The sequence below is a fragment of the Coptis chinensis genome, chromosome 3 (assembly GCF_015680905.1).
Source record: "Coptis chinensis isolate HL-2020 chromosome 3, ASM1568090v1, whole genome shotgun sequence".
NCBI lineage: Eukaryota > Viridiplantae > Streptophyta > Magnoliopsida > Ranunculales > Ranunculaceae > Coptis > Coptis chinensis.
The window spans coordinates 116,184,174-116,211,538 of NC_141458.1; the positions used below are offsets into that span (position 1 = coordinate 116,184,174).

The 27,365-nt window shown below is 35.8% G+C and overlaps 2 protein-coding genes and 1 pseudogene across 3 annotated transcripts; 2 read left to right on the plus strand and 1 right to left on the minus strand.

Moving 5' to 3' along the window:
* Nucleotides 1-1,227: 1,227 nt before the first annotated feature.
* Nucleotides 1,228-2,545, minus strand: LOC147513366 (protein STRICTOSIDINE SYNTHASE-LIKE 10 pseudogene; annotated as a pseudogene).
* A 1,787-nt stretch (nucleotides 2,546-4,332) lies between these two features.
* LOC147513367 (uncharacterized) lies at nucleotides 4,333-7,949 on the plus strand. The gene is made up of 3 exons (XM_086596404.1): nucleotides 4,333-4,989; nucleotides 5,081-5,687; nucleotides 6,744-7,949. The coding sequence occupies exons 1-3, from the start codon at nucleotides 4,616-4,618 to the stop codon at nucleotides 7,809-7,811; spliced, it is 2,049 nt and encodes a 682-aa protein (XP_086452530.1). The 5' UTR covers nucleotides 4,333-4,615; the 3' UTR covers nucleotides 7,812-7,949.
* A 7,220-nt stretch (nucleotides 7,950-15,169) lies between these two features.
* Nucleotides 15,170-19,749, plus strand: LOC147513368 (BTB/POZ domain-containing protein POB1-like). 2 transcript variants are annotated; one of them, XM_086596405.1, is made up of 7 exons: nucleotides 15,227-15,703; nucleotides 16,117-16,242; nucleotides 16,613-16,737; nucleotides 16,803-16,919; nucleotides 17,030-17,093; nucleotides 18,248-18,527; nucleotides 18,805-19,749. In XM_086596405.1, the coding sequence occupies exons 1-7, from the start codon at nucleotides 15,424-15,426 to the stop codon at nucleotides 19,616-19,618; spliced, it is 1,806 nt and encodes a 601-aa protein (XP_086452531.1). In that variant the 5' UTR covers nucleotides 15,227-15,423; the 3' UTR covers nucleotides 19,619-19,749. The 2 variants fall into 2 exon arrangements, with proteins under 2 accessions (XP_086452533.1, XP_086452531.1); XM_086596407.1 differs by lacking the exon at nucleotides 16,803-16,919 and having other exon boundaries at nucleotides 15,170-15,703.
* The last annotated feature ends 7,616 nt before the right edge of the window (nucleotides 19,750-27,365 follow it).

The following is a 27,365-nucleotide window of genomic DNA, read 5'->3' on the forward strand; positions in this document are numbered from 1 at the left end:
TGCAGTTTCTACTTGAAATTGGAGGGTTCTTGAATATGAGTGAAGCAACAAAAGAAGGGGAAGATGATTATGGCGGAGTTATTACCAAGATATGTTAGGCTGTTGGGTTTCAGAGTTTGAAGCAGTCTCCTCTTGAAACTTTATCTGATGTTGCGCAACGCTTTGTTTGTGATTTAGGAAAGACAACACATTTTTTCACGAGTTTAGCTGGTAGGACCGAATGTAATGTGGTTGATATAATTCGAGGTTTGGAAGATCTGGTATCACCCAAAGGTTTTGGTAATCTTGGTAAGCTAGACGGTGCCTTGACTTGCAACTCTCGGCAATCTTGTGATATTCGCAGTGGTGGACAAAAATTATTATACTCTGTGGTGTAGCTGGATTCTGGATGCCGGCTAACTTTTTCAGGAATAATACAGCCACTGCGGCAAGGAATATAGCCAGCATGACATCAATTGTGGATTACGAGCTGAAGCTTGATTTAAATCCTTGCCTTTCTGACCTTGGGTTTAAAGTTTCGACAAGCTTCACTTTGATCAAAATCCTTTGTAGAGGATCATAAGAAGGGGCAGAAGAAAAGGTTATGCTCTGTCAAAAATTGTCAGAAATCCTTTGTAATCATTGTCATTGTAATGCTGACAGCGATACTACTGTCCTGATCATTCTACTACGCTGGGTATGTTTTGCAAGATGTTCGGGTTTGGTTTTGGTTAAATCCAATTTGAGTCCCGACTTTAATTTGATTGAATGTGTTTGTTTTGTGGAAAACATACATAATCTTATGCGACTGGTGCAATGTTCGGTATTTTGAGGACAGTAGAGTTTTGTTATAGAATTGAAAAAGATATGTCGTTGAGACTCTTCGTAATCTTTGTACACTTGAGTTAGTTACAGATAAAGTGGGGAATATGAGAACCAGGTTCTTGGCTATAGTTTGTACAGATGCCAGGTTGTCTACTTCTCTGTTGCTCTCTATTTCTCAAATGGCGTTGAGGAAATCTATTTTTAACCGGCCAGTTTCAAAAAGACTGCAAGGTTTGTTAAAGCTACCCAAACATCTTTGCTACTGCCTCTTCCTGATTTTTTTTTTTTTTTTTTTTTTGGTTCTCTTTCTGAAATTTTAACTGCGCTTCATGTTCCATTTATCTCAAGTTTTTTGCACAGACGCGACACCAGAATGCCAAAACTATCTACTTTTAGGGTCAGATAGAATAATCTGAACAACACTTTTGTACTCAAAAAAGTTGATCACTATTCCCAAATTGTAAATAAGAGTAACCAGCAAATTCGCCAAAATCCAACAAATGGAATTAATTACATAATCGATCTAACGTGAGAAAATGGTAAGGTAGGGCATAGCCACGGATCCTACCGAGAAAATACCATTGTATTCGTTAATTTCGCTAACAGATTCTGTGTAGCCATTACCATGTAGTGACTCCAAATGTCTACCTTGCTCATCAACTCGAACTCCTATAGTTTTATCAGTATATGATGGTGTCGATTGTCCATCATTGAGAGCTACCCAAAAGTCTCCCCTAGCATTTCTCTTAATGTTATCAGGTGCACCTGGAAGTTGAGTAAACAATTCAATCGTATTGGCTCTTGGACCTTCAAGCCAATACCTTAAAACTCGGCAAGCCCGGTTTCGGCGACGAAGTGAAATGTATAATTCTTGGTTAATGCAACTCCATTGGCAAACTTTAGACCTCTCTGCAACACGGTCACTTGCCTGCTTCGGGATCATATTTCATTAGTCTTCCGGTACTGTCGCCGCTTGAGCTTACACGCAAGTGTTCCCTTCTTGAAAATCGGGTGCTGCTATCGGTAAAATATACTATGCCGCTGTCTGGGTGAATATCCATATTATTAGTGAATTTGAATGGCACACCTTCAGCGCTAGAAGCAAGTTGGCTCGCTGCCCCACCATTCTTTCCAACACTCATAAGCCCAAAGTAGGCGTCTGCTATATAAAGTTCGTATGTTGCGTTGTTGAATTGCAAAACCAGTGGCCTCCCACATATGGATTCAAGACTGGGATCAGTAGAGCCATCACACACTTCTCCTGATTACAACCAAAACAAGTCACCATTAATACCTATATATAGATATTCATAAAAATGCAACAAATTCTTAATTGTCTCATCAAGGCCCGATACGACAATGTATTATACAATTTATATAATACGTGCTCTGTTCATATAGCAATGAAAATTCTATCAAATTTTTGGAAAAGTATAAAAGATTCGGGTATTTAACGTTAATTATTTGGGTAGAAATACAATTCGTATTGGAAATTGCAAAACAACATGAATACATTAAGCTTAATAATTTTACGAGAGGGAAAATAAAGATATTTGAGGCATGGTCATAGGCTACAAGAAGTAGAAGCTTTTTGTGACTTCTTCTTAGGCCGAGAGTTCAAATAACACAGATTAATATGAAGTAATGCATGGGAAATCAATGATAATGTAGTCGTACCTGTATGGGGCTGTATATGCGAACTCGCTCCAACCACGTCCTTGCCATTTAAAAATCCGGCCATCAGAGACGCCGATGGCCGACATACGGACCTTTTCTATTGCAATCAAAAGCAAAACTCTCTGGTCCAGTAACTCTAGCTGGTAATCGGATGGGTTGGTATTTAGGGTATGTAGCATAAGAAACTGTTAAGATGGGAGACAATAAAAAAGAAGTGAAGAATAACAACACGAAGTAGATATTTCTTATTGAACATAATTTTGCCATGGTTTTATGGTTTTAGAATGCCATAGTTCACCATGTATCGTTCATATTTATAAGCACGTACCAACTAGTCCTAAGAGTTTATGAGTTCAACTCAAACTGTGACTGTTTTAATGGTGATGAACTCAGTTGTTGATTAGCTTAAACAGGGCAAAGTTTATCTTGATAAAGTTTAGGGGTGGTCCAATACAAAATATAATCGTCTATCACAAAATATTTGTAATAAACTTTTTTTGGGAGTCCACCCAACACAAAATGAAAGGCCCGAGTACCTTATTTATTTTTGAGTCTTGTACTCGGCAATCATGAGATTTCATTGGGCAGCCTTCAGCCTAAGCCCAACAACTAAGTTCAACAGAAATAGCCCAATACACCCCCACCAAAAATAGCCCAATACACCCCACCTCAACGCATATTGGAAGTTTTGTTTTGTAACCGATTGTACCGGTATTATCTCTCTCGCGACTTCGAGTTTGCATCCAAGAAATTTGAGTTTGCATCCAAAGAAATTTCGAGTTTGGCTGTCAAGTCTAACTACTTTAATACAAAATTTGAGTTCGAGTTTGGGTGGAAGATTGGGTTGATTAAACTTAATGATTTCAAACTCAATACATAGTGCTTTTATGGATGACTTCAGCCCAAATATTACAAACATGATGACTTCATATCAAACTCAATACAAACTTGATGAATTCGAGTTTGGGTAGAAGATGAGGTTGATTAAACTTAAAACTTAAAACTTAATGTTTTTTAGGAGTTTGGGTGGAAGATTGAATTGATTAAACTTGAGTTCGAGTTTGTACAAGCTTGATGAAGTCGTTTCGAGTTTGTGTTAGAGTTTGGATTGATTAAGTGGAATTTAATTTTTAAAATGAACTCGTGACAAACAAATTGAATTTTTTAAGTCCAAACGACCCAACCATATTGCCCAAGAGAGTCTCCAAACGACCTCGTTATGTCGTCCTGGAGATTGCTCAAACAACTCCGCTATATCGTCTAGCTAAAAACCCAAGAAGAGTTTTGTCTCAAACAACATGGTGAGACCGTTTAAGTGTACACTGAAATGACATGACAAGACCGTTTTAGTGTATACTCAAACGACTCGAGAATTTCGTTATGGCGAGACCGGTTGAATTAGTTGTTTAACCTGAACTTTAATGGCAAATTTGTAATATGACAAATTTGTAATATATATATATTATTATTATATTTTTTTTTTGGGGGTTTGCCCATCCAATTTGATGAGTGCTTAATTAAATCACCTTATTTTTTTTATTTTCGGTCACAGATAAATTGTTCATGGCATTCTTCCGGTTCTACCCTCTGTATTGTGTGCGGAAAAAATATATCTCTACACTATATGATAGGCGGGTTTGTAGGAACCATACTTTTCAACCGAATAGTGTATTTCTAATCTCTCAATTTTAAGATTTTAGAACCACCTCCTTACGTTTATTTAAATTATATCTCTCCTATTTATTAATTACAATTGGCTCCCTAATCTCTATTAAAATTGAACCACTTCCTTCTTCAATAATTTTAGGATAATCTTCTTAATTTAAAAGCTAAAATTTATGTATAGGAATAGATATCTTCCCCATTTTATAAAATTTTTTATTTTTCTTAAAATTGTTTTGTTTTCTTTAGTTTTTAACAATTTTCATTTTAGTTCTTTACAACTTGGCGAATTGATGTGTACCACAGAGGGGATATATAAATAAAAAAAAAAAACTTTAAAAATCAAAACGAAGAAGCTCTAATTAATTAAAACTCGAAAAAATAAAAAAAAAGCGGAACCAAAAAAAAAACTTTAAAAATCAAAACGAAGAAGAAAACGAAAGAAAAAAAGAAAAAGTGTAGATAATCAATCATGGCAGAAGCTGAAGAAGAGGAAACAAGATTAACAACAACAGAAGAAGAAGGTAATAAGGAGGAGGGGGAAGGAATATGGGGAACTTGGGAAGAGTTATTACTAGTATCTGCGGTTAATCGACACGGAACTAAAAACTGGGAATCAGTCGCTATGGAAATACAGAATAGAATCACTTCATCTTCTTCGTTTTCTAGATCTCGCTTTCTCTTAACACCCAACAACTGTGAAACGAGATACCTTGACCTTCGTCGTAGATTAAAAAAAATCGATTCATTAGATGATGATGATACGATTCCTTGGCTGGAAGAGTTGAGAAACATTCGTGTGGCTGAGTTGAGAAGAGAAGTTGAACAGTATGATGTTTCTATAGTGTAAGATCTGATTTTTTATTTTATTTTATTTTATTTTTTTTTATAGATTTGTTTTCAGATTTTGAATTTTTATTATGTTTTGTTTTTACAGGTCTTTGCAATTGAAGGTGAAGAGATTGAAAGAAGAAAGAGAACACAGCTCAAAAGATAGCGGGGAAGTGAAACCAGATCTGGAAACTAAGAGTCAAAATCTGGTGGCTGAGAAGCCCATCCCCGGTGAGGATTCCGACAGAGAAAACCAATCGTTCAATGAGTCGAATTCCTCCGATCCCAAACGACCGATAAGTCTAGATACAAAACCCGAAACAGTCGAACCGGTCGGAAATGTATCGAAACCGGCGGGGGAAGATTCATGTAATGGTAGTTCTGAGACAATAGGTAAAAACACAAACTCAGCCGTGAGTCAAGCATTAAAATTAGAACCGATTCAAAAAAGAGAAACTCGTGAGTCAACTGAGTTATGGGAATCTTTTGCCGAGTCAAAAGAAGTAGTAATGAAAGAAAATAGTGATGTACAAAGTTCAGCAAGTTTGTCCCATCGCCGGAAAAAGGATGTATCTGTTAGTAGCAGCGGCGGCGAGGAGATTTCTCCCGCCATGAAACGTTTATCAGTTAAGTCTCAGCCGTTGGTTAAAATCTTCGAGATTATCAAAGGACATAAGTATGGGTCCGTGTTTGAACGACGGCTTGAAAGCCAGGTAAATTCATCGTAAGCCTCAATTATTATAAAATCGCACAAATTATGCCCATGCCAAATGTGGCACTATATGTAACATAGATGGAAACGTTTATCCATGAATCATTTTATGCCGACTCTCTAACTGGTAATCAATTAGTATTGAGTTAATTTTTTATTTTATTTTTTTCAATAATCAATTCGTATTGAGAAGTAAGAATGCCTGTGTTCAAATAAATGCATTTTTAACATTTTCTATTAGAAACAATAGATATTTCATTGTTTGACACTTTTGACAACCTTTTTGCATTTTTGGTTTGTTTGTTTTTGGATAAGACCACTTTTTGACGTTTCAGCTTCACCAGAATTTTGAAAATACTTATAGAATATCCACAATTGAAAACACTTTATGGTTCATCCCCCAAAATGCATAGTCCCTAGTCTGACCTGTTTGGATCATGGTCCATGTACTCTCAGTAGCCACTCTTAATGAAGACATATTTACTGGAAAATAAATTATTTACAAGCTGTTCCTTAAAGGTTGAAAACAGTATAGATGTCTTAATTGCTCATCGTGCCACATCAGCTAGTTTCCAACCATTTCTGCTTCAAAGTTCAAACATTAAAGGTGAGGCAAGTGAAACATTCCTGGCTTACGTGGGATGATGAAAAGAATATTTGATTTGGTATAAGGTTGCTGCTTGCAATTGACATTTGAATGTTGATGATTTCATTAGACACATTTTGTCTTTGTTAAAGTGTGTACTGGATTAGTCATTATCACCCCCAAAAAATATAAATTACCTTAATGAATTACACCGTAAAATTTCCCTTAGTTTCGTATAATAATTCTGGTTGCCTCAGCTGGAATCTGCAGTCTCCATCTCCACTGGTGGGGCTGAAACATGTGATATGTGTTTCGGGCGATCATAGTTCTATTTTTCATAATGAAAATCAAAAGGAGCTCCATATCAAAATTGTTTTTTGTATATTTACAAGTTTCTTTTCCATTGAAAAGATGTACTTGTATGTTTTCGTAATCTAAGTTGTGTTCTAAGTCATTTGCTGAACTTTGCAGGAAACCCCCAAGTACAAAAACTTAATCAGGCAACATTTGGATCTTGAGACAGTGAGCAAGAGGCTCAATGAAGGAAAATATTCTGGTTCTAGTCGCAAGTTCTTCAGAGATTTGCTGCTTCTAATCAACAATGCCATTGTATTCTTTTCCCCTAACTCTGTTGAATTCACCGCTGCTATTGAACTCAGGCAGATAGTTTCTAAGGAAATGGGTACAAGAATTCGAAAATCCAGTCAATCACCTGAGGCACAACAACCACCAGAACCAACCATAACCCCACCTGCCCTCCCAAAACCTGATCCAGAACCTTTAGAATCTTTGCTTGTGAAACCGAAGATAACCATTCCCATGATTGCTTGTCGAAAACGTACACCAGTTTCCACAAAAGCTTCAATTGTGGTGAGTGAAAGGAAGAAAGAGGCAGTGGTGGTAGATGAGAAGAAACCTGTTTTCGCACATCCAGTGGAAGAACAGATTGTCATAAACAAAGGTAAAAGGGAAAGGCCAGCTTCGGGTACAAGAAGCTCAAGAACAGCCGGCAAGAATCAGAACAACACTAATTCAAACAAGAACTCGAATGTAAATTCAAATCGAAATGCAAGCCCCAGCTCAAACCCAAGTTCATCAGGCAAAGGATTGGCAGTTGACGATAATTCAGAAACAAAAACGGATAAAGAGAAAAAGAATGGTGTAACCAGTGTGGCGAAGAAGCGAAGTGTAGCAAACTTTTTGAATAGAATGAAAAGGAATACTTCATCTAATGGTGCCTTGTTGGAGTCGTTGAAAAATTCTGGAAATAATTCTAGCAATGGCAAAGGAAGCAATGCAGAGCCGAAGAGGGGCAGCGGTGGAAGGGGTGATGCACGGAAAGAACAGCCAACCAGGCAAAGCTCATCTCGAAAGCAGGCACGAGAACAGAGCTCTCCTGCAAAACGAGGTGTGGGGCGACCCCCAAAGCGACATGCATCATCGCCTATCACACCGCCATCAACATCTAAGAGAGCCAGAGAATCAACTGAAAAGGAGGTGGCAGCCTCAAGACAGCCTCGCAAACGATCAAGGAGGTGATTGTTGTTTGTGTAAATTATGTAGGGTTTCTTCATTTTTGTTTCATTGTCATTTTGTCGTCCTTTGGCTTTTATACTGCTAAAGTAAATTATTTTTCTTTTTGGGGTTTATTAAATTATATATGAGTTCTAATTGGAACTGACTGTGTCATCTGGTGAGTGCACACACTATGGGATTTACATTTTGAGAATGGATTTGTACTAGCTATTGTTCCGAATCTTGTGACTTTGTGAGTAAAAATACTCAATAAATGACTTTCTTGTTAGATTGTTTAATAAGTTCCACACTGTAAGAGTTACGAATGTCTATGGGCCTGCTTGATAACCCATTTTCCCGCTGGCAAACCAATATTTTCCCACTTAAAAACCCATTTGCCACTGTTTGGTAGCATTTTAGGACCTGGCAAAACTCTTTTGTGATTTGCCGGAAAATGAAGCACGTGATCCAGTTTTCCCACTTGATGCGGGAAAAATATATCCAAGTTGGGGGTGGATATATTTTGCCAGATGAAAATCGATCCACTTCCACCCTAATCTGGCAAATCCTTTGCTACTTCGAATTGTTTGTCTTCCCCTCTCTCTTTCAAGCGCAGCAAGTGTGAGCTCTCTCTCTCTCCCCAGCACCACAACTGAGCACTTCAACCCATTCAATTTTTCAGTTTATTTTTTTTTTCTATTTCAATGGGTTAATTTGGATTTTGTATTTGAAACTAGATTTTTGGCTTTCTTTTGTCTCTTTGTTCATTCTAATCAAGGTGAGTTATCATCGATTGTTTGATTTTGATTGGATGATAAGATGATGTTAACTTGTTTATTTCAATTGTTTGATTTCGACTTTAAGATGATTAATGGTTGGATGATATGTTTGAATGTATATATTTACTTGTGTTGTGTGAATCCTGTGCTGTGTGAATCATGTGTGAATCTATATATTAACTTGTATATTAACTGAAAATAACCAAGTACTACTTTTCTTTGATTGGACGCAACACCCCGACGACCTTAAGTACTAAATAAAGAGCATTAATACAAAGAAAATGTACCTGAAACCATATTGGTACTAGAAGTGAGAGATGCACTCGTGTACGAGAAGAAGAGGAAGAGAATCAATGCTGCTGTTTTCATCACCATTCTTCCCTTGCAGCAAGGTTAATTAGCTTTGCGATGGAACTAATCATTTTTTATGGATAGACATTATATATTGATTTTTCCTTCTAAAACAGCTACGGTTTCTATATTAAGACACTACTTACATGAAAAGAAACTTGACGATTTGTATTAAGTTTCTCTTTAGCAGCTTAATTTATAATTCTAAGGTTGCAGTAAGTAAATGAAGCCATGAAGGTATATAGGTTGAGGGCATACTAGCTATCTTATTTCCTTCAGCAAAATAGAAACTACTATTAAAAAAAGTAATGGTTTTGTTTGGATTTGTTTCAATCCAATATGATGATGGTTTTGTTTGGATTTGTTGTGAATAAGAAGAACAGGAAAACCTGCAGATTTAGAAACTTGGTTTGTATTTTTGTTTGTTATTCATTCTGTGGTTTGTTGTGCTGACTTGTGTGGATTTATGAGTAGGAACCAGGTTTTGAGGTTCAAATAGAAGTTGTAGAGTTCTTACTCAGCTTTAATATCTAATTGGATTTGTTTCAATCCAATATATATAGGAAAAGATACAACTGTTTTAGTACAGGTATGTTAACTAGGAAGAAAGATACGTCTATTTTCGTTCAGGGTTGTTGACTGTGTGTGGTCTGTGTGTGTGCAGGTTGTGTGAGTGTTGTGTGTGTGTGACTGTGAGTGAGTGCTCTGTGCAGGCTGTGTGAGTGTAGGTGAGTGGTGTGTGTGTGTGTGCAGGTTGTGTGTGAGTGGTGTGTGTGTGTGTGTGCAGGCTGTGAGTGTAGTAAGGATCTTTGTTCATTTGAACCAAGTATGCATTTCCTTTCTCTGTTTCATCTTCAGATATCTTGAGCAAACCAGATTCCATATACTTTACAGATTGCTCACAATATTCAATGGTGTTGTGAGGAGGAATTATAATATTGTAATAATCTAAATGTACAAGCAGGGGTAGAGAAGTTCAGTGCAGAGATTGCTCAAACCATGCGTTCTTGTGCCGAAACTACTCACATCTGCTGTCTGTGTAAGCAAAACTTAACAGAATTGGAAGCCAATTGCCGAAGACCAAGTTTGTACTTTTGTAATAGTCAATTCAGTCTTATATCTCATTACACTCTTTTTATTTTTGGCTAACTGTGCAAATGTATGCGCCCAGCTATCTTGTGATCTCCAGCACAAATTTTGTTGCTTACTTTCTTAGCTGCGAATGATAGTTTCACAAAACAATGTTTGTTTTATGCTTGAAGGTTATGTAAATGCCCCTGATCAAGTTACTTTTGTATCAGAGAATGATGCATTTGGCACGCTCTCAGAAAGTTTCTTTTGTAGCTTCTTTTGTCTTCCCTTGTTCCTCTTGTTCTTTTGCTTCCTTCAATTATTCAGATGCATCATATTCATAGCAGTGAGAAGTCACCACAAAAGTTTTCAGAAGTAATCCTGCTTCTGCATGGTTCAATATAAAGTCAGAAGGACTCTACAGTCTACATAAGGACAATGAGAAAGAGGCAATTGTAGCCAAGGCAAGATGGTGCGCTGGTGAGCAAATATAGTGAGTGTGAGACCAACCAAAACGTAGGCAAAAGACTAACAAAATCTATCTAACAAAACAGAACAGTATGGGGCCGAAGGGCCCCATCCGGCAGCAAATCTTCCTCACAAAATATAACATAGCGAATCCAAGTGATTTAGGCGTTTGTGCAATTTTGTTAAACCAAATCAGTATCTATGTGATCTATCTAAAAATCACTCAAAAGTCAACAATTGCAGTTGGGCTTATAAACATGGTACTGCATATAGGGCTGGCCCAATTGATACTATTGGGCTTATGGATAATGACCAATTGGGCTGGTAGAGGAGATAGCGCCAAAGGCGCGTCGAGTTCATGCTAGATAGTGCCGAAGGCGCGTCAAGTTCATCAGTCCCGTACGACACAGGCATACCCTAGTCACTATAAAAAAAAAACATTTTTAGTCTATGTTTTCCTCTGGCAATTCCTTTGGCCAAATCCCAAACCAGAAGCCTAGCAGGCTAGCAATACAAGTTAGATCTATGTCCGAAATATGTTCCTGGTCAAGTTCAAATCTTTAACTCAAGCGAAGTGAGGCTGCCCGATCCAACACGGTTTCCACTCACCGAAGTGTGTCATTTTTCACCAAGAATGTGACAGTGAAAATCTAAGAACAGATTGCTTCTTAGTTTCTTAGCATTCCTCTTTGTTGCACTACTACGACATCGACCACCTCTAACAGAGCCACCACGACCATTAGAAACAAAAGCAATAGTAGATGCATCTTTGGAAACAAAAGGTGTATAAACAATAGATGCTCGCTGGGGCGGAGAATAAACATTAGCGGCACTAGGAAAAGACTCATTAGCTAAAATATGGTCTTTAAACACAGCATAATTAGGATTTAAGTTGAATAGAAATAATGCACACTGAAAATCCTCCTCCTGTTTGCGAGTTGAGTCTCAACATCAGGAGTTATAGGTTGATAAATCAATAACTCTTCCCAAAGGCTGTAAAGAAGAGCATAATGCTCATTCAATGGTTTGTCACCTTGCTTAGTAGAAAACATTGTTTTAAAAATCTGATAAATCCGAAAAACATTATAAGTCTGAGAATACATCTCCTCAAGGGCGATCCATATCTTCTTTGTAGTATCAAGAAACTGAACAATGGAAGCAACATAACTAGGTCATTACCATGGACATCTCACTCTACCAAGTTTCAGTACTAGGAGAATTTTCATCAGGTGGATTATCAGTCAAATACTTTTGTTTCATCTTAGCACGAAGAAAAACCCTAACATCTTGTGACTACGCTAAATAATTTTTACTGTCCAACTTAATTGACGTAATCTGTTTACCAATATCATCATGAAAATATCAAGGAGGTTGGTTAGAGTTGGAACTCTGACCACCAATAACAACAAGTGAATTTTTACAAGTATTAGACATATCATCCATAATTTAACAATACCGAGATAAACCAATAACAATCAACGAAAATATCTAATAAACAAAGATCAATCAGTGTAACAAATAAGAATTACCAAATAAATTGAGATTTAGCCAAGAAAAAATCAAAATCCACCACAAATATGAGAAGACGAAATTAACTCCCAACAACAATAAAACAAAATAACTCCAATACTCGAGCCAAATCTTCAAACAAAGACTGATTGATCACTGAAACAACTAAATTTAGGGTTTTCCTAAACTCCAATCAAACCAGCAAATTTGTAGATTCAGAAAAGATGAAAAGAATAAGAAGAAAAGGAAATGATCGGTTTTTAATTTGATGCTCTAATATCAAGTAAAATTTTATTATAACTAATCAAGAAGAAAATTGAGAGAGAAAAGAGGACGCCTTAGTTTGATTTTAGCCCCTCCTCACACTTTTTCTTATATAGGAAAATAGTACAATATAGAAAACCCAAAAAAATCCAGTTCGTGGGGATTCAAGACCATTTTTTCGCTTGTAAGAGAAAACATTGTAATATAGTTAGGGAGATTTTTTTTTCGATAGCCGAGGAGATTTAAAATTTATAAACTATTGTGTATTCAGCATTTCAGCTACCTAATACTTTAGCCAAGAACAATAATTGAATAAATTGACTTATTTATTTATTTATTTAAAAACACACCCTTCAATATTATAATTAACCACAAAAACTCAATCTTAGAACACGAAATATTAGTAGTAGATAAGTAGGGTGCAAGTGTGCAGCTAGCAGTATTAAACAAAGTCTATATATTTCTTCGACTATTTCTTCAAAGATGTTGATTTGGCACTTTTTAAAAAAAAAGTACAAAGATTCTACATTTCAAAATCATATGAGTTAAAAAAGTAACTATACGCAGACTCAATAAAATGAAAAAAATTAGAGTAAATTATCTTCATTTTTGCAAAATTAGAGTTTGCGATTGGATTTTTTTGCACCTTGACGCAATCTTTTAGTAGCAATAATGGGTGGTCGGAAAGAGCTCGATTATTTTCATGAACATTCTCCTTAAACTCACGACCACTCTTTTTCCCTTCCTTTTTTTTGTTTGTTTTTCTTTTAGTGGAGGGGTATTTTGGTAATCTCTACTATTTAATTAGGTCGATTTTTTTTTTAATTATTTTTTTTTTGAATTTTTTGGGTTTTTTTTTGTACAGTTTGACTTGGTCAACTAACGATGGAAGTTGAAAATGTGAAAGGTATCGCAAATGATTTTCAAATGTAGGGAGTATCGCAAATGCCCCCAATATTTTATATGAGTCAGCAACTTACTCAATACTAAGTGACCTCTTATTAAGTTCATTACACACTTTTACCGACTTGATAAACAGACTCCTGAAGATTAGGACACAGAAACTCATCCAAATTGAACTCTTAACGGTAACTCTCCAAAGTTTGTTCTAAGTAGTATGGACAAAAGTTTGAGCCTCGAATAGCTTTTAGTCATTAAACCTAGAGCGGGCCATGCACCAAAGATCATCACCATGGGACGTGGGAATATGATTTTTATTTTTGCTGAAAGTGCAAATCTGATTTTGATGATAACATGTACCAAAATTTTGCCCAGAAAAGGCACGCTTTTCAATGTATTTAGGTATCCGTTGCACGGGGGTTGCATAGTATGTAAAAATTAGCATTTGGTGTATGAACTCTGGAGCTTTGTTAGCAATTCGTTGAATTATTCGCGAATAATTCGCGAATCGAATTTTTGAAGGGCAAAACGTATAATGCTTCCGAATGTTTGAAAGATTCATAATAATTCGCGATTTTTTTGCCTTGAAACGAATAATACGGATTTTGTCGAATTCGGCTCTCAAAAAAAAAAAAAAAAAAAAATTGATTATGCGTTTTTGTTACTTTTTATGTACTTTATGCCCTCACTCTTACGTTAAGTTCATCACTTTTATATTTTTAGTGATAAATTAATCCAAAAATTTTGTTTGTTTTTTTTTTTTTGGCAATATTTAAATTGTCATGTTATAGTATGTGTGTATTTTGAAATTTGAACGTTAATTTCAATCCAAGAACAAATAAATGAAGGTACCTATGTAGACCATTCAATTGGTTTCAATGTTTTTGTAGTTAAATTATTTAGATATATTTGTTATGTTGTAAAAAATGACAACTATTATTAATATTTACTAATATAATATCACGAATTTTTGACTTCCGAATTTTTCCAACCAAACGTTTAAAACACGTATTAATTAAACACCGCATAATTGCCGTATTGCGAATTTTTGACTGTACCGTCTTTTTTTCAATCACCGAATAATTCTCAAATTATTCCCATACTAAATTTTTACCCTCACAAGACTCTGGAGTAGTGTAGCCCTCTAACTTTAAGGGCATTGTTCCTCGACTTCCTTCTAAGAGAATAGCCTGTAAAAGACTTACCTGTGCATGTCTTCTTGTAAAAGAATGAGCCATCAGTGTATGTGTTCTTGTGCCAGACTTTACCCAAAAATTAAAGAAGAGAAATTTCATAGAATACAAAGAAAATGCGTTAGTCAGTGTACAAAATACACCTGACTCAATAATACACATTGCCCTTTTGCTCACCTAAAAAAATAATAATAATACACATTGACTTGACCTCTAATGGCCCAACCTGCAAGATCACGGGTGGAAATTTTATCACATTCTGATAGACTTATGACTTCCTTTAGAGGTCATGCAGTAATCACCAAGTATTTGGTCAAAATTGCTGATATTATGTTTCCCGATATACAGAAACTAGGGTCTTACGGCACTGAACAACTCGTCGCGCGCAGAAAATCCAATCAAGGTCAGCCTAATTTTCCATTATCTATATATTCACTATATCAAATTTGGAGGCCCAATAATATATGGACTAGTCTAGTGTTTAAGTCCAATCATAATTGTTGACTTTCTAGATAGATCCGATAAATATTTAGTGTTTTAACAAAATTGTACAAATTTCTAAATTACTTGAATTCACTGTGTTTAAGTCCAATCGTAATTGTTTGGTCAGATAAATTGGTTTCACATTTGAGATAGATCCCCAAGGGCCCATATAGGGAAAAAAAACATTTATTCCAATTTCAAGTTTTAACAAAATTTTAACAAAAAAGGAAATAAAATACTTGAATAGATTCATAATTTTATATTTTGTTGAAATTTTTTTTGAACTGTCGGATAGAGCCCTTCAGGCCCCACACCACCGTTCTGTTTGGTCAGATAAATTGGTCGCCTCACATTTTAGTGCTTTGTTTCCTTAAAGGCCCAAGGGCCCATATAGGGAAAAAAAACATTTCCATTCCAATTTCAAGGTAGTAAAATTAGAACCGACAGGCATGAAAACTACTCAACTACCCCTTTTTAGCCGTTGAAATATTCTCGAAAAGCACACTCATTACCTAAAAATCAATATTATTATTATCTCCATTTTATCCCCATTCTAAAATTTCAACTTTTCCTCTCTCTCGAAACCAAAAACTTTATTGATTGATTGATGAGTGGAAGATGAAGAAGAAAGAGGTGTTAGATCTATTTGAACCTAAAATGGATTCTGATTTTGCTGTTAGTCGTTATGAGCAAGGTGGTTGTGGTGGTGGTGGTGGTAATAGGGAAGGGGATTTTGGGTTTGCTTTTAACGATAGTAATTTTTCGGATCGGATATTGAAAATTGAGATCATGGATGGATTGAGTGAGAGTAAATCTGATGGGGAAGGTTGTAATAGTATTTCTGATTGGGCTAGAAATCGGAAAAGGAGAAGAGAAGAGATTAAACACAAGGAAAATGGTGAGCCTTTTTTTTTTTTAATTAGATTTATGATGAACATGTTATTGTTGTATTCGTGGAAAGATGGTAGCTTTGTTGTTATTTATGTATTGGTAGTCGTAATTACAAGAATTGGAGCTGAAATATGTCTAAGGGGTTTTGGTTTATGGAAATGATTCTAGAGTGTTTTGCCAGTGTATGATGTAGATAAAATCAGGGCATGGTCATTTTTGCTCTCTGCATGGTTGTTATTTCGGGAAAGTTTTATGGACTCAGAGCATCATGTTTCTGTTCCGTGACTGAACACTTTTTAATAGACAATTTGATGTGTTACATAGGCAGATCACTCTTGCATATACCTATGCCAGATTAGTTTTCAAGTCTAGTCCTAGCATCTTATTAAACTAATGACTCCCATTTTTTTTTTTCTGTAGCTATTGAGTTGTCTGTGTACCATGAGGACCATATATTGAACTGCAACCAGCCTGATACGGATGATGGAGGACCGTACGAGAATCTAGACGAAGATGCTGTGGCAATGATTGAAGAGACACATTCAGGTGAGCTGATACTTACTTATCTTGTAGCATAACTCGTCTTAAAGAGACCTGAAAGAAATAAGATTTCCACGGTGATAGAGAGGATTTGAGACGATTCAAACCGTCGTGAATAAAATTATTGGTTATATGTGCACGGAGGATTGAATTATCTGCCTTGGTTTTGACCATATGCTTATATTTTCTTCTGGGTGCTGTGGATTGTTTGAATCCCGAGGATGAAAGTACTTCTGCTTGCTACATGCATCTGATCCATCCACTATTGCTGCATCGTGAAAACATCTTTTATTTCTGTTGGGGATGGATTGGTCCCAAAGCCTTTTACCCCAATTAGCTTTGTAGTTTATTTTAACAAATTAGTTCTTGTTTTCAGGTGATGAGGCCTTAGAAATCAACAGTAACTCATCCTGGAGCATGGACTGTTCTACTGTTGTGAGAGTTAGTACTATACACATCAGCTCCCCAATCTTAGCAGCCAAAAGTCCATTTTTCTACAAGGTAAAGTTTTTTTTTTGATTGAAAGCTAAATTCATTATTTACTTATAAGTCTATATTTACAAAAGCCCCAAGCATCAAAAGCTGGGACTGAAGCAGCAAAAATAGGTGAACGATGCAACCATACAGAAGAGAAAGGAGGTAAAAAACTTAAGTCATCTAAAGACCATGAAGTCATCTACAAGGTAAAGTTTCCACTGTACCAACCAAAAAAGGGAGTTATATCAACAACTGCTGCTGAAATACTTATTGCCTCTTGCCTATTTTTTTAATTTTTTTTTATTGTATTTTGTAGCTTTTCTCAAATGGGATGAGGGAATCAGAGCAGCGACATGTAACTTTGCGAATCAATGCCTCTGGTAGATACAAAAAACCTGGTCATTTCATTTATCCCTTAGCAGCATTTGCAGCAGTTTATGACTTTATATTTGTTTATTGGTTTTATTAATTCATTCTTTTTCAATTTTTTGGTTGGATAACCTCCTTAAACTGATAAACTTCACTATTCACATTTGAAATATGGGGTATTTCTTCTTTAAAGTGGTCAATGGTACTTAGTTATTAGTAATTGAAACAGTATTTTTATCGTCAGATTGGACCCTGCCAGATAGACTGTTGAAATGTCTCGTTTGTCATGTTTACGGGTGTGTAGACGATCATAAACAAAAATATTCATTGAATTATTTGCTACTTTACCTGTTGTACAATGTATATGATATAAGAAAACCTGTATTTGAACGATATAAGAAAGATAAGAGTCAAAAGACAATTGGTTAAGATATGCATCTGGAAAAGTTCCAACGATTAAATTAGAAAACCTTTTCAATCTCTTTGAATGTCCCGATGTTGGGTAATTTCAACTATGATTTATTATAGGACTGCTAAGGTCCTTGGAGTTTTCTGTCTTGGACTTTTTCAATTGATTTCTAAGGTGTTCAATATACAATTTTATCTTATTCCTCCTAGTTTTCGTTTCGAAATATTGTCAATTGTATACACACTGTACAAGATGCCCTTGATTTGATACAGTGTTTTCATTTCTTGTTGAATCGAATGTATTACTTATATGCCTGCGATTAATAGAAAACAAACGTTTGTTGCGCAATATTACTCTTTAGGGTTTTCTCTCCAACCATCCTAAAATGTAGTATGAGTTTTCCCCCCATAATATTTGGATGAGTTCTGATGTCAAAACAAAGGTCCAGGATAAGATATTTATCTGTATTTTTGGTACTAGTTGATTGTCTGGAGATGTCTGTTTTCCAAGGACATATTTGATACTTCATCATTATCTCACTAATACATCCACACACCATCCAATGGTATAAAGAGAGACACTCAAAGTGACAGCCTTAAACGTAATCTACAGGTTGTTGTTGTCCTCAGGGATTACCAGCTTGTGATTTTATATATAGGCTTAATTTTTTGTTTAATTTTGTTTTTTGTAATAGAAGAAGTTACAGGATGCCATTTGCCACGAGGCTTACTTATCTGTTTCTCTTTATTGGAATAGAGGAAGCTGCACTCATGGAGCTGTTGAGTTTTATGTACAGCAATACCTTATCTGCAACTACTGCTCCTGCTCTTTTGGATATACTGATGGCTGCTGATAAATACGAGGTGGCTTCCTGCATGAGATACTGTAGTCGCGTCCTACGGAATTTGCCAATGACACCTGATTCTGCATTACTTTATCTGGAGCTTCCTTCCAGCATTTTAATGGCCGAAGCAGTTCAGCCATTGACGGATGCAGCTAAGCAGTACCTTGCGGCACGCTACAAAGACGTAACCAAGTATGTTATTGATAATAAATTCACGGCAATTTCTTGATTGATCAAAATTCTGTATTAACGAATTTTATATATGAATATATGATCCAAGTGTTGCAATTTTGTTCCCCTGAATAAAATCAAACAAGCAAACAGTGGATTAGGTGTAATTTAATGCATTTTAGATTTTACACATTAGTTAGTTTATCTGTTCCTATTCCAACACGCCCAATTGTTATACTGAAATGATGTACATGCAATATAGAGTGCCATTCATACTTTTCTATTATTACCTGATTAGGTTCCAAGATGAGGTACTGAATTTGCCATTGGCTGGGATTGAGGCTATCTTTTCTAGTGACGATCTCCAGGTAGCATCAGAGGACGCGGTCTACGATTTCATGCTAAAGTGGGCGAGAACCCATTTTCCTAAGGTGGAGGATAGGCGAGAGGTTCTGGGAACACGCCTTGGTCGACTAATCCGCTTTCCTTTCATGACCTGTCGGAAGCTGAAGAAGGTCCTCACCTGCAGTGACTTTGAACATGACCTTGCTTCCAAGGTTGTGCTTGAGGCCCTTTTTTTCAAGGCTGAGGCTCCACATAGACAACGCAGTCTCGCCGCTGAAGAATCTGCATCCATTAACCGCCGCTTTGTGGAGCGGGCTTACAAATATCGTCCTGTAAAGGTTGTGGAGTTTGAGCATCCCAGGCAGCAGTGTGTAGTTTACCTGGAACTCAAGCGAGAGGAGTGTGCAAACCTGTACCCTTCAGGGCGAGTCTACTCACAAGCATTCCATCTTGGTGGACAAGGGTTTTTCCTTTCGGCCCACTGCAACATGGACCAGCAGGGCGCTTTCAATTGCTTTGGGCTGTTTTTAGGAATGCAAGAAAAAGGGTCAGTAAGTTTTGGTGTAGAGTACGAGTTTTTAGCTAGATCAAAACCTACCGAGGAGTATGTCAGCAAGTACAAAGGAAGCTATATATTCACAGGTGGGAAGGCAGTTGGCTATCGCAACCTGTTTCAAATTCAATGGCAAACCTTCATGGCTGATGAAAGCAATTATTTCATCAATGACATCCTCCATCTTAGGGCAGAACTTAGCATTAAGCGCTAATTTCTTCCTTTGTCATCATTTTATTTATCAGTTGTAACTGTTGTTTGTACTGTATTTTACTCGCCGGGCTCTTTTTTATATTTTGCTCGTCGGGTCCTTTTGTATTTATAGACCAGTATTATTGGCAGAAATGTGTTTTCAACTGTAGGAGATGCAGTTGCCAGAAGGCAAGTGGAGAAGTTTCAAAAAAACTGGAAAATTTAAAACAAAAAGAAACCAAGAAAACACCAATTTTTTAACCAAACTAAACATGAAACCAAAAAAATATCCACTAACTTCAGGAGAAATATCAAATTTTCGATATCAAATGATGAATGTCAAATGATCCATCTTAAAAGTCAAGTTTTTGGAACACAGCAGTGTGATGTGTCGGACATTAACTTTTTTATTTATTTTCTTTTCAAATACAGCACAAAAACTGGAACCAAATTTTGAACGATTTGATATTTGGTGTTGGAAATTTGGTGTTTGATGCTAGAAAAGTATTCACCTAAAGATGCTCTAAGTTCATTAAAACTCACAAAATTAATTTTAATCTTTTTATAGCATCTTTAGTCCTTAAAGTGAATACCAATCTGGTAGCAAACTGCCTAATAGCTGAACAACATCCTAAATGTTGCCGAGCAATTTCTCTAAGTGCTAGCAGAAACAGCAGACGGAATTGGTTTCCCCAACCCAGCGCTAATGCATTTTTTTCTTCCTTCTGAATGCAATTCAAAGGACACAGTAGCCTAATTGTCACACTACTTTTCGGAGGGCTTCCTAGCTAAAATAAAGCCTGTTGCAGGCTTAAAAGATCACATATAGAGGGATGTCTTTTTCCTTTGTAATATGAAGTCCTCCATTAACTACATCACAACGTGACCAAGTTCAGCCACTGTACCTACAAGTATCAGTGTATAATATATCGGAGGCACATTAAAACACACAGCAATAATTGGTGATTCCAACTTAGGACGAAATTTCAGAAACTTGATTTTTGTGACTTGTTCTTAGGCCGAGAATTCAAATAACACAGATTAATATGGAGTAATGCATAGAAAATCAATGATAACGCAGTCGTACCTGTATGGGGCCAGTCACTCTACTCGTAATCGGATGGATTGGTATACCCTAGGTATCTAGGGTATATAGGATAAGAAACTGTGAAGATGGGAAACAATAAAAAAAAATGAAGAACACGAAGGAGAGAGATGGTTTTAGAATGACATAGTTCACCATGTCGTCTCATACTTATTGTCCTAAGAGTTTGAGTTCAACTCAAACTGTGAGACTGTTTATTGGTGATGGTCTCAGTTGTTGATTAGCTTAAATAGATCGGCAAGGTTATCTTCATATGTATTTTTTTTGACTCCACCCAACACAAAATGGAACGTGCCCATACCGAATACCTTATTTATTTTTGAGTCCCCAGTTATTTATTGGTTATATATTTATTCATGAGTACAGGGCACTCATGAAATTGCATTGGGCAGTTTCCGCTCCCAAGCCCAACAACTAAGTCCAACAGAAATAACCCAATACACCACCACCTCAATGCATACCGGAAGTTTTGCTTGTACCGGTATCATCTCTCTCGCAAGTTCGAGTTCAACTGTAGGAGATGCAGTTGACAGAAGGCAAGTGTAGAAGTTGCAAGTATTGATTGGTGTTTTTTGTACGGTGCGGTCTCCTAAAATTTGGCAACAAAACTGGAAAATTTAAAACAAACAGAAGCCCTGGATTGCACAGGTCATAAGTTCGTTAAAACTCACAAAATTAATTTTAATCTTTTTATAGCATCTTTAGCCCTTAAAGTGAATACCAATCTGGTAGCAAACTGCCTAATAGCTGAAGTGCTGAACAACATCCTAAATGTTGCCGAGCAATTTCTCTAAGTGCTAGCAGAAACAACAGACGGAATTGGTTTCCCCTACCCAGCGCTAATGCATTTTTTTTTTTCTTTCTTCTGAATGCAATTCAAAGGAACAGTAGCCTAATTGTCACACTACTTTTCGGAGGGCTTCCTAGCTAAAATGAAGCATGACTTGTGTCAAGTTGCAGGGTTAAAAGATCACATATAGAGGGATGTCTTTTTCCTTTGTAATATGAAGTCCTCCATTAACTACACAACATGACCAAGTTCAACCACTGTACCTACAAGTATAAGTGCATAACATATCGGAGGCACCCCCAGAAGATGGAGCACATTAAAACACAGAGCAATAATATAAGCAGTAGGTAAATGCTTTCTGAAACTTGTGTCAAGTTGTAAGTCTAAGGGCATTTTCAATGGGGGATGTAAACCGTATAGAGTGGAAATTTTACACTCCAAATGTAAAAAACTCTTTCCAATAGAGGTGTTATACCGTAGCTAATAGAGTATTAGTTGATAGAGAGGGTGGGAAATTCCCTCTCTCGCTATCAGTTAATAAAAAACCCGGGTGACACTCGAACAGACGTCTGAGTAAAAACAAATTCGGACGTCACTTAGAGTGTCGTCCCTATCTATTTCTAAAGTCACAATTTGAAAATTTTAAACTCGGACGTCACTTGATTAAAATACAAAAACAAAAACATCTAATATAAAATAACAAAAACAAAAACAAAAACTCGATGAAGCATCTAATACAAAAACTCAGACGTCCCACTTTAATTACTGAAATCACTTTATTAAAATACAAAAACAAAGAAAGTAATTAATTAAAAAAGTTAAGCTGGTAAAGATTGACAATTTAGATGAAGCATCTAATATAAAATAAATCCCACATGATGACTGATGTGCCAAAAGTCGAGAAAACGTTCAACCTATTGATTCCATGTCCGAAGGATTTAAACCCAAGTTGAAAGAAATATATATTGCCAGTGTGCGCTGTTTATTTTTATTTTTTTTTTTTTTTTAGTGAGCTAAGAATTGTATTGAGTATGGGAAAAAGGGAGGAGAGAGTTACAGTAAAAAAAAGTATAAAAAAAAAAAAAAAACTGGGTATTGTACGGTAATGAAGTGTTGTTGCAACCCTACTAGGTAGGCCTCCAAGCACACCTCATCAAGCACATATCCCGCTTAATCAAACCTAAAGTAAAGTATGTACTAGAAGCAGCCTCCCATTTATATAACCATGGCGGCTTGCCATGATACACATAAAGGGCTTCAGAAGTCATAATTGTAGCTTTTTTTGCTGCCAAATCTGTCAAAAAGTTTGCCTCTCTCCAAGTTGAGTATATTGTGAATTTCAAAAATACATTTGCTCCACCTAGTCTTGAGTTGCCATGGAAGTTTGTTTGACCCAAAAGCAAAACCGCTGCCACTAAATCTGATTCAACCCACACATTCTTCCAATTTCTTTGTACTGCAATCTCCACTCTCAACTATGGCTAAGCACTCAGCTAGATAATTAGTATTAATTCCTATTTTCTTCCACATAACTAGCTAGAAAAAAAGTCACCTGAAGCATCTCTAAATGTAGCCCCAATCCCAGTTGATCTAGGATTCCCTACAGCTGATCCATCGCAATTGACCTTAATTGTGTTTTTTGCCGGCGGCGTCCACCAGCATGCATGGCCTAATACGAGGAGTTTTGGTTAAAGTACCAACAAATTCCAAGCTCTCATTATCTTCATATCTGCCATTTTCTGAAAGGAGTGACCAGTGATCACATAGACGCTGCCCTAATATTTTTCTTATCTTCCCATAACACATGCTAAAGTTTATTTTCTTATCCTCATGATAAATCCTATTACAGTGATGCCAAAGTGTCACCATATATAGTAGTAGACACCGCGATATCCCATAATTGTTTAATCATAGGACTCCTCGACTTAGCAGCATCAATAGCTTCAACGAAAGAGGCATTGAGTTCGAAACCCAAAAGTATCAGTCATCCATTTCCAAACTCTTTGAGCATGCTCAAAATTGGCAGGGACGCAGGATATATCCATACTGGTATATAAGATCTTGGGGACACTCCACTGAAAACCAATTGGCAGGGACGCAGGATCTTACATGCTATTATGGAAGGCTTTATAATCTTGATGTGTGATTATAGTTTTGTACGGAAAAAATATCAGTATGTGTTACTTAGTAAACAATTGAAAACCATGTAACTGCAATGAAGAAGTTTTCTAACAAAAATTATAAAGATTGCTACATAGGCAGCCTCATGTTTCCAACTCTAAAAACTTTTAGATTCGACCCATTAAGCGTACAATAGAAAGTTAGAAACTATAAATAAATATTTATTTAAACAAGGTAAACAATTACATAGGCTCACACACCTAAATAAGAAGAGAACATGACAGGAGACTATTGTTCAGGTGTGCGGTGTGCCTGTACACTTCCAGTGTTACATGTACTACTCGAGCATCCTGGTACTGACCAAAAATAGATATTGCTCACTTTCGCTCTGTAAGTAGAACACGCCATGTCTCCTATCAGTGTACATGAAGAGGTGATTTGATTCAATGGAGCAGAAATTTTGAGTTTCTAATCATATGTAAAAACGTCTATCTTGAGAACTTGGATATTTCTGGATTTCTAGGAACTTCTTGCTCTGTTCTTAAGGTTGAATGTAAGATATAAGTTAGAAACTTAGAATAGCATTGAGAACAGAGGCTCTTGAGCAAATAAACGGAACTAACAATTAGAAAGCTTACCTTAAATTTACTACACTGCAAAATAACATACGAACCTTGAGCCTTTAAGGAGACCCAAATATATAATTTTTTTTGCAAAAAATTAAAATTAAAATACATAATAAAATTTGTGTGTTGATCGACGATTGGACCACCAGCATGATACTTGGAAGACATAAACCTAATCAACCAGGATATATATGGTACCGAAGCAACATAATCAAGAACCTGTGCAAAACAAATCATGACCATAAGTTTACGTTAAATAATGAAGACGGAAAAGAGACATTGAAAATGCATCTTTAAAGCTCCCTTCACTCCAATTAAGAAAAGAAGAAGGTAAACTCGTCTCCTAGTTCATGCACACCCTTAAACCGAGCACTCTCTTTTACCTTGCTCACCCAAGGGAATCCATGAACTAGCAGCTGTGATCTACCATCTCTCCGTCCAGAGTTGGAGTAAAGAGAGCTTCACTGAGCCACACATGACACATGGACCTCTCTCAAAACCACATAATGGTTTTTGTATAAACCACTACCTGTTTCCAAGAACATATGAAACCATCATTTTGTCTAAGCAAATTAAATAGTTAATTCAAAACAACTCCCTGCTCTATCACTAATGAAGTAGTGAAAAACTTGGTTGCAAGAAAGGAGCTGAGAATGAAGTGTTTATATAGGAAGATCAGAAGATGTGTTAAGACAGTATAGTAATAAAAACCTATAGAGCAAGCTGAACCTATATAGCTAGCTAGTAAAGGTTTTCCCCCCTTGATAGCATGGGAATCCGGTATCATTGCTTATGGATATCTTCTAAAGATTGTTTCCATAACTTTTTTCTTTAGCAAGAAGATTTACCATTTTTAGTTTCTTGAGGTATTTACTCTCTTTTTTTCGCTTAAGGTAATTGTATATTTGTATGTACTGACTACTGATAGCGAAGGTACGTTGTTACAAAATGTATGTATCTATCTATAAATGCAGATCTTTGATTCTTGATAGGGATTATACTAGTATATATATACTTTAATTGTAAGGGTTTTTATAGATTGCACCCCTTTTTTGAAACGAAATTAGATTTGCCCTCCAAATTCAGTGAAATTAGACTTCCAAACTCACACACCCTGAAATGTTTCTGTTATCTCGTGGTGAAATGTCCTAACTACTCTTTCTTGGTTATCTTAAAATGGGGGTGTTTCCTTTGTTCCACGTTTGTAGGTTTGTATTAGGAAGGCAAGTCTAAATAAAATAGTAATGTTTGGGGTGTTTATCTAATTATAGGTTTATATTGGGGGTGCAAGTCTAAATAAAAAGTTAGTAAGTAGTGTAATTCAGGAATAGTTATTCTAGTTGTACTTGCATTGTGTAAAAGATATTTTGGGTAAAAGATTTTTGGTATTGCAATCGTGACCGTTGATTAGAGTGAATAAAATGCTAACATGTTTTTTTTTTTTTTAAAATCTTGGTATTCTAAAGTAAAGGGGACATTTAGGTAATTTTACACACGCAAAGGTATTTAAGAGATTTCACCTCGAGATAACAGAGACATTTCACGGTTTGTGAGTTTGAGCGGTAAGTCTATTTTCACTGAATTTGGAGGGGGGAGGGGCAAATCTAATTTAGTTTTAAAGTAAGATACATATATATAAAACCCTAATTGTAATTGAAGATTGAATAAGTTGTACAGTTGAACAATTTATTAAGACATCCTTTTAGCCAAAATTGATTTTGAAGCCCAATTATTTTTGGCCAATTAGCCTGTGATAACATCTTTTAAATACACTAGCGTTGTGCATGTGGCAAACTACCTTTTTTTCAACACATTTTTCATTACAAAATTTTTAGTAGAGTGGAGCCCATTTGAGTTGACAAAATTACCTTTTTTGTTTTTGTATTTTTTTTTTAAAAGACTTTAAATTTTGCCACCGTATTTGATGAAATCTGAAGAACCTAACCAGTTAAAATTGGTTTTTGGAACTAATCAGTGGAGGAGCGATATGCAATTAATCAATTAATCGGTGATTAATTGGCGATTTAATCAGTTATATCGGATGTATATATTTGACACTTTCAAAATATATAATAATATAATCATAAGATATTTTTAAATAGTTATCCGAGATGCAATAAAAAAATATCAAATTCTCATAATCATAACTAATCAATTCAATTTTAGAGTACTACAGAAATGTCAAACACAACAATTATGTTAAATATTTAAAAGAATAAAGAGAGAGAAGAGATAATATATATTAGAGAGATATTAAAATAATTAGTATATTTAACCTTTGTTAAGAGAAGAAAATAAATAAACTCTTAGCTTTGTGTGTTTATTAGGATTATTATTATTTAAAAATCCAATTTGTTAATTTTACGTATTTTTTTATGGAGAACCGATATTTTCAATAAATTTTTTTCTCGGTTTAGTGATAAATTGTTCATCTCGGCCAATTAATCGGTCAACTCAGTAATTAAATTGGTTAAGTGATAAAATTTTAAAAATTGGTAAAAACTAATTGGGTTACAAGCGATACGGGATTAATTGGCCAATATAACCCATATTGATAGCATATTACAGAACTGCCATCATTTTGCCCACAAAAAAAAATAACAAAACTATAAAATTACCACGCGAAATAAAAAATTTACGATTTTGCCACCATAACAGAAACAGAGTCTACTGTTCTCACCAAATTTTTTTATACTGTTTAGATTTTGGACCTCACCTATTTCAAATCAGGTAATGGGCATAAAAGAATTCCATGAGTCTCCCATGACAGTATACAAGATTGCTTCACATACAAATTCATTGCAAAAAATACCACAAATACGAAAGAAAAATATCGTCTGTCAACCACCGTATTCACGATGTTGAACGTTCTCTAGCAGTCTAGCTTAATAAGATGAAGCCTTTCTCAAACAATTTGATGGAGCGCTTCTCGCAATTAGTGGCTGTTTGCAGCTTCTTAAACAGGATTTTGAGTAAGGACATCAGAATCACAATCAAGGTCAGGAAACAAAATTATGGATTCGTGGTATATATTCCACTAATTTTTCGGAAAAAACAGAATTATAAAAAATTAATAAAATAATAATGAAAAATAATGAAAAAAGGGCTAGAGGTAGACATACTTACA

Bases quoted from the DNA above. Each gene is read 5' to 3' on its own strand.
- LOC147513368 (XM_086596405.1), top strand. From the start codon at position 15,424: ATGAAGAAGAAAGAGGTGTTAGATCTATTTGAACCTAAAATGGATTCT. The intron at 16,920-17,029 runs GTAAAGTTTCCA...TGTATTTTGTAG, and splicing joins ACCATGAAGTCATCTACAAG to CTTTTCTCAAATGGGATGAG. The intron at 17,094-18,247 runs GTAGATACAAAA...TTATTGGAATAG, and splicing joins TTTGCGAATCAATGCCTCTG to AGGAAGCTGCACTCATGGAG.
- LOC147513367 (XM_086596404.1), top strand. From the start codon at position 4,616: ATGGCAGAAGCTGAAGAAGAGGAAACAAGATTAACAACAACAGAAGAA. The intron at 4,990-5,080 runs GTAAGATCTGAT...TTGTTTTTACAG, and splicing joins CAGTATGATGTTTCTATAGT to GTCTTTGCAATTGAAGGTGA. The intron at 5,688-6,743 runs GTAAATTCATCG...TGAACTTTGCAG, and splicing joins AACGACGGCTTGAAAGCCAG to GAAACCCCCAAGTACAAAAA.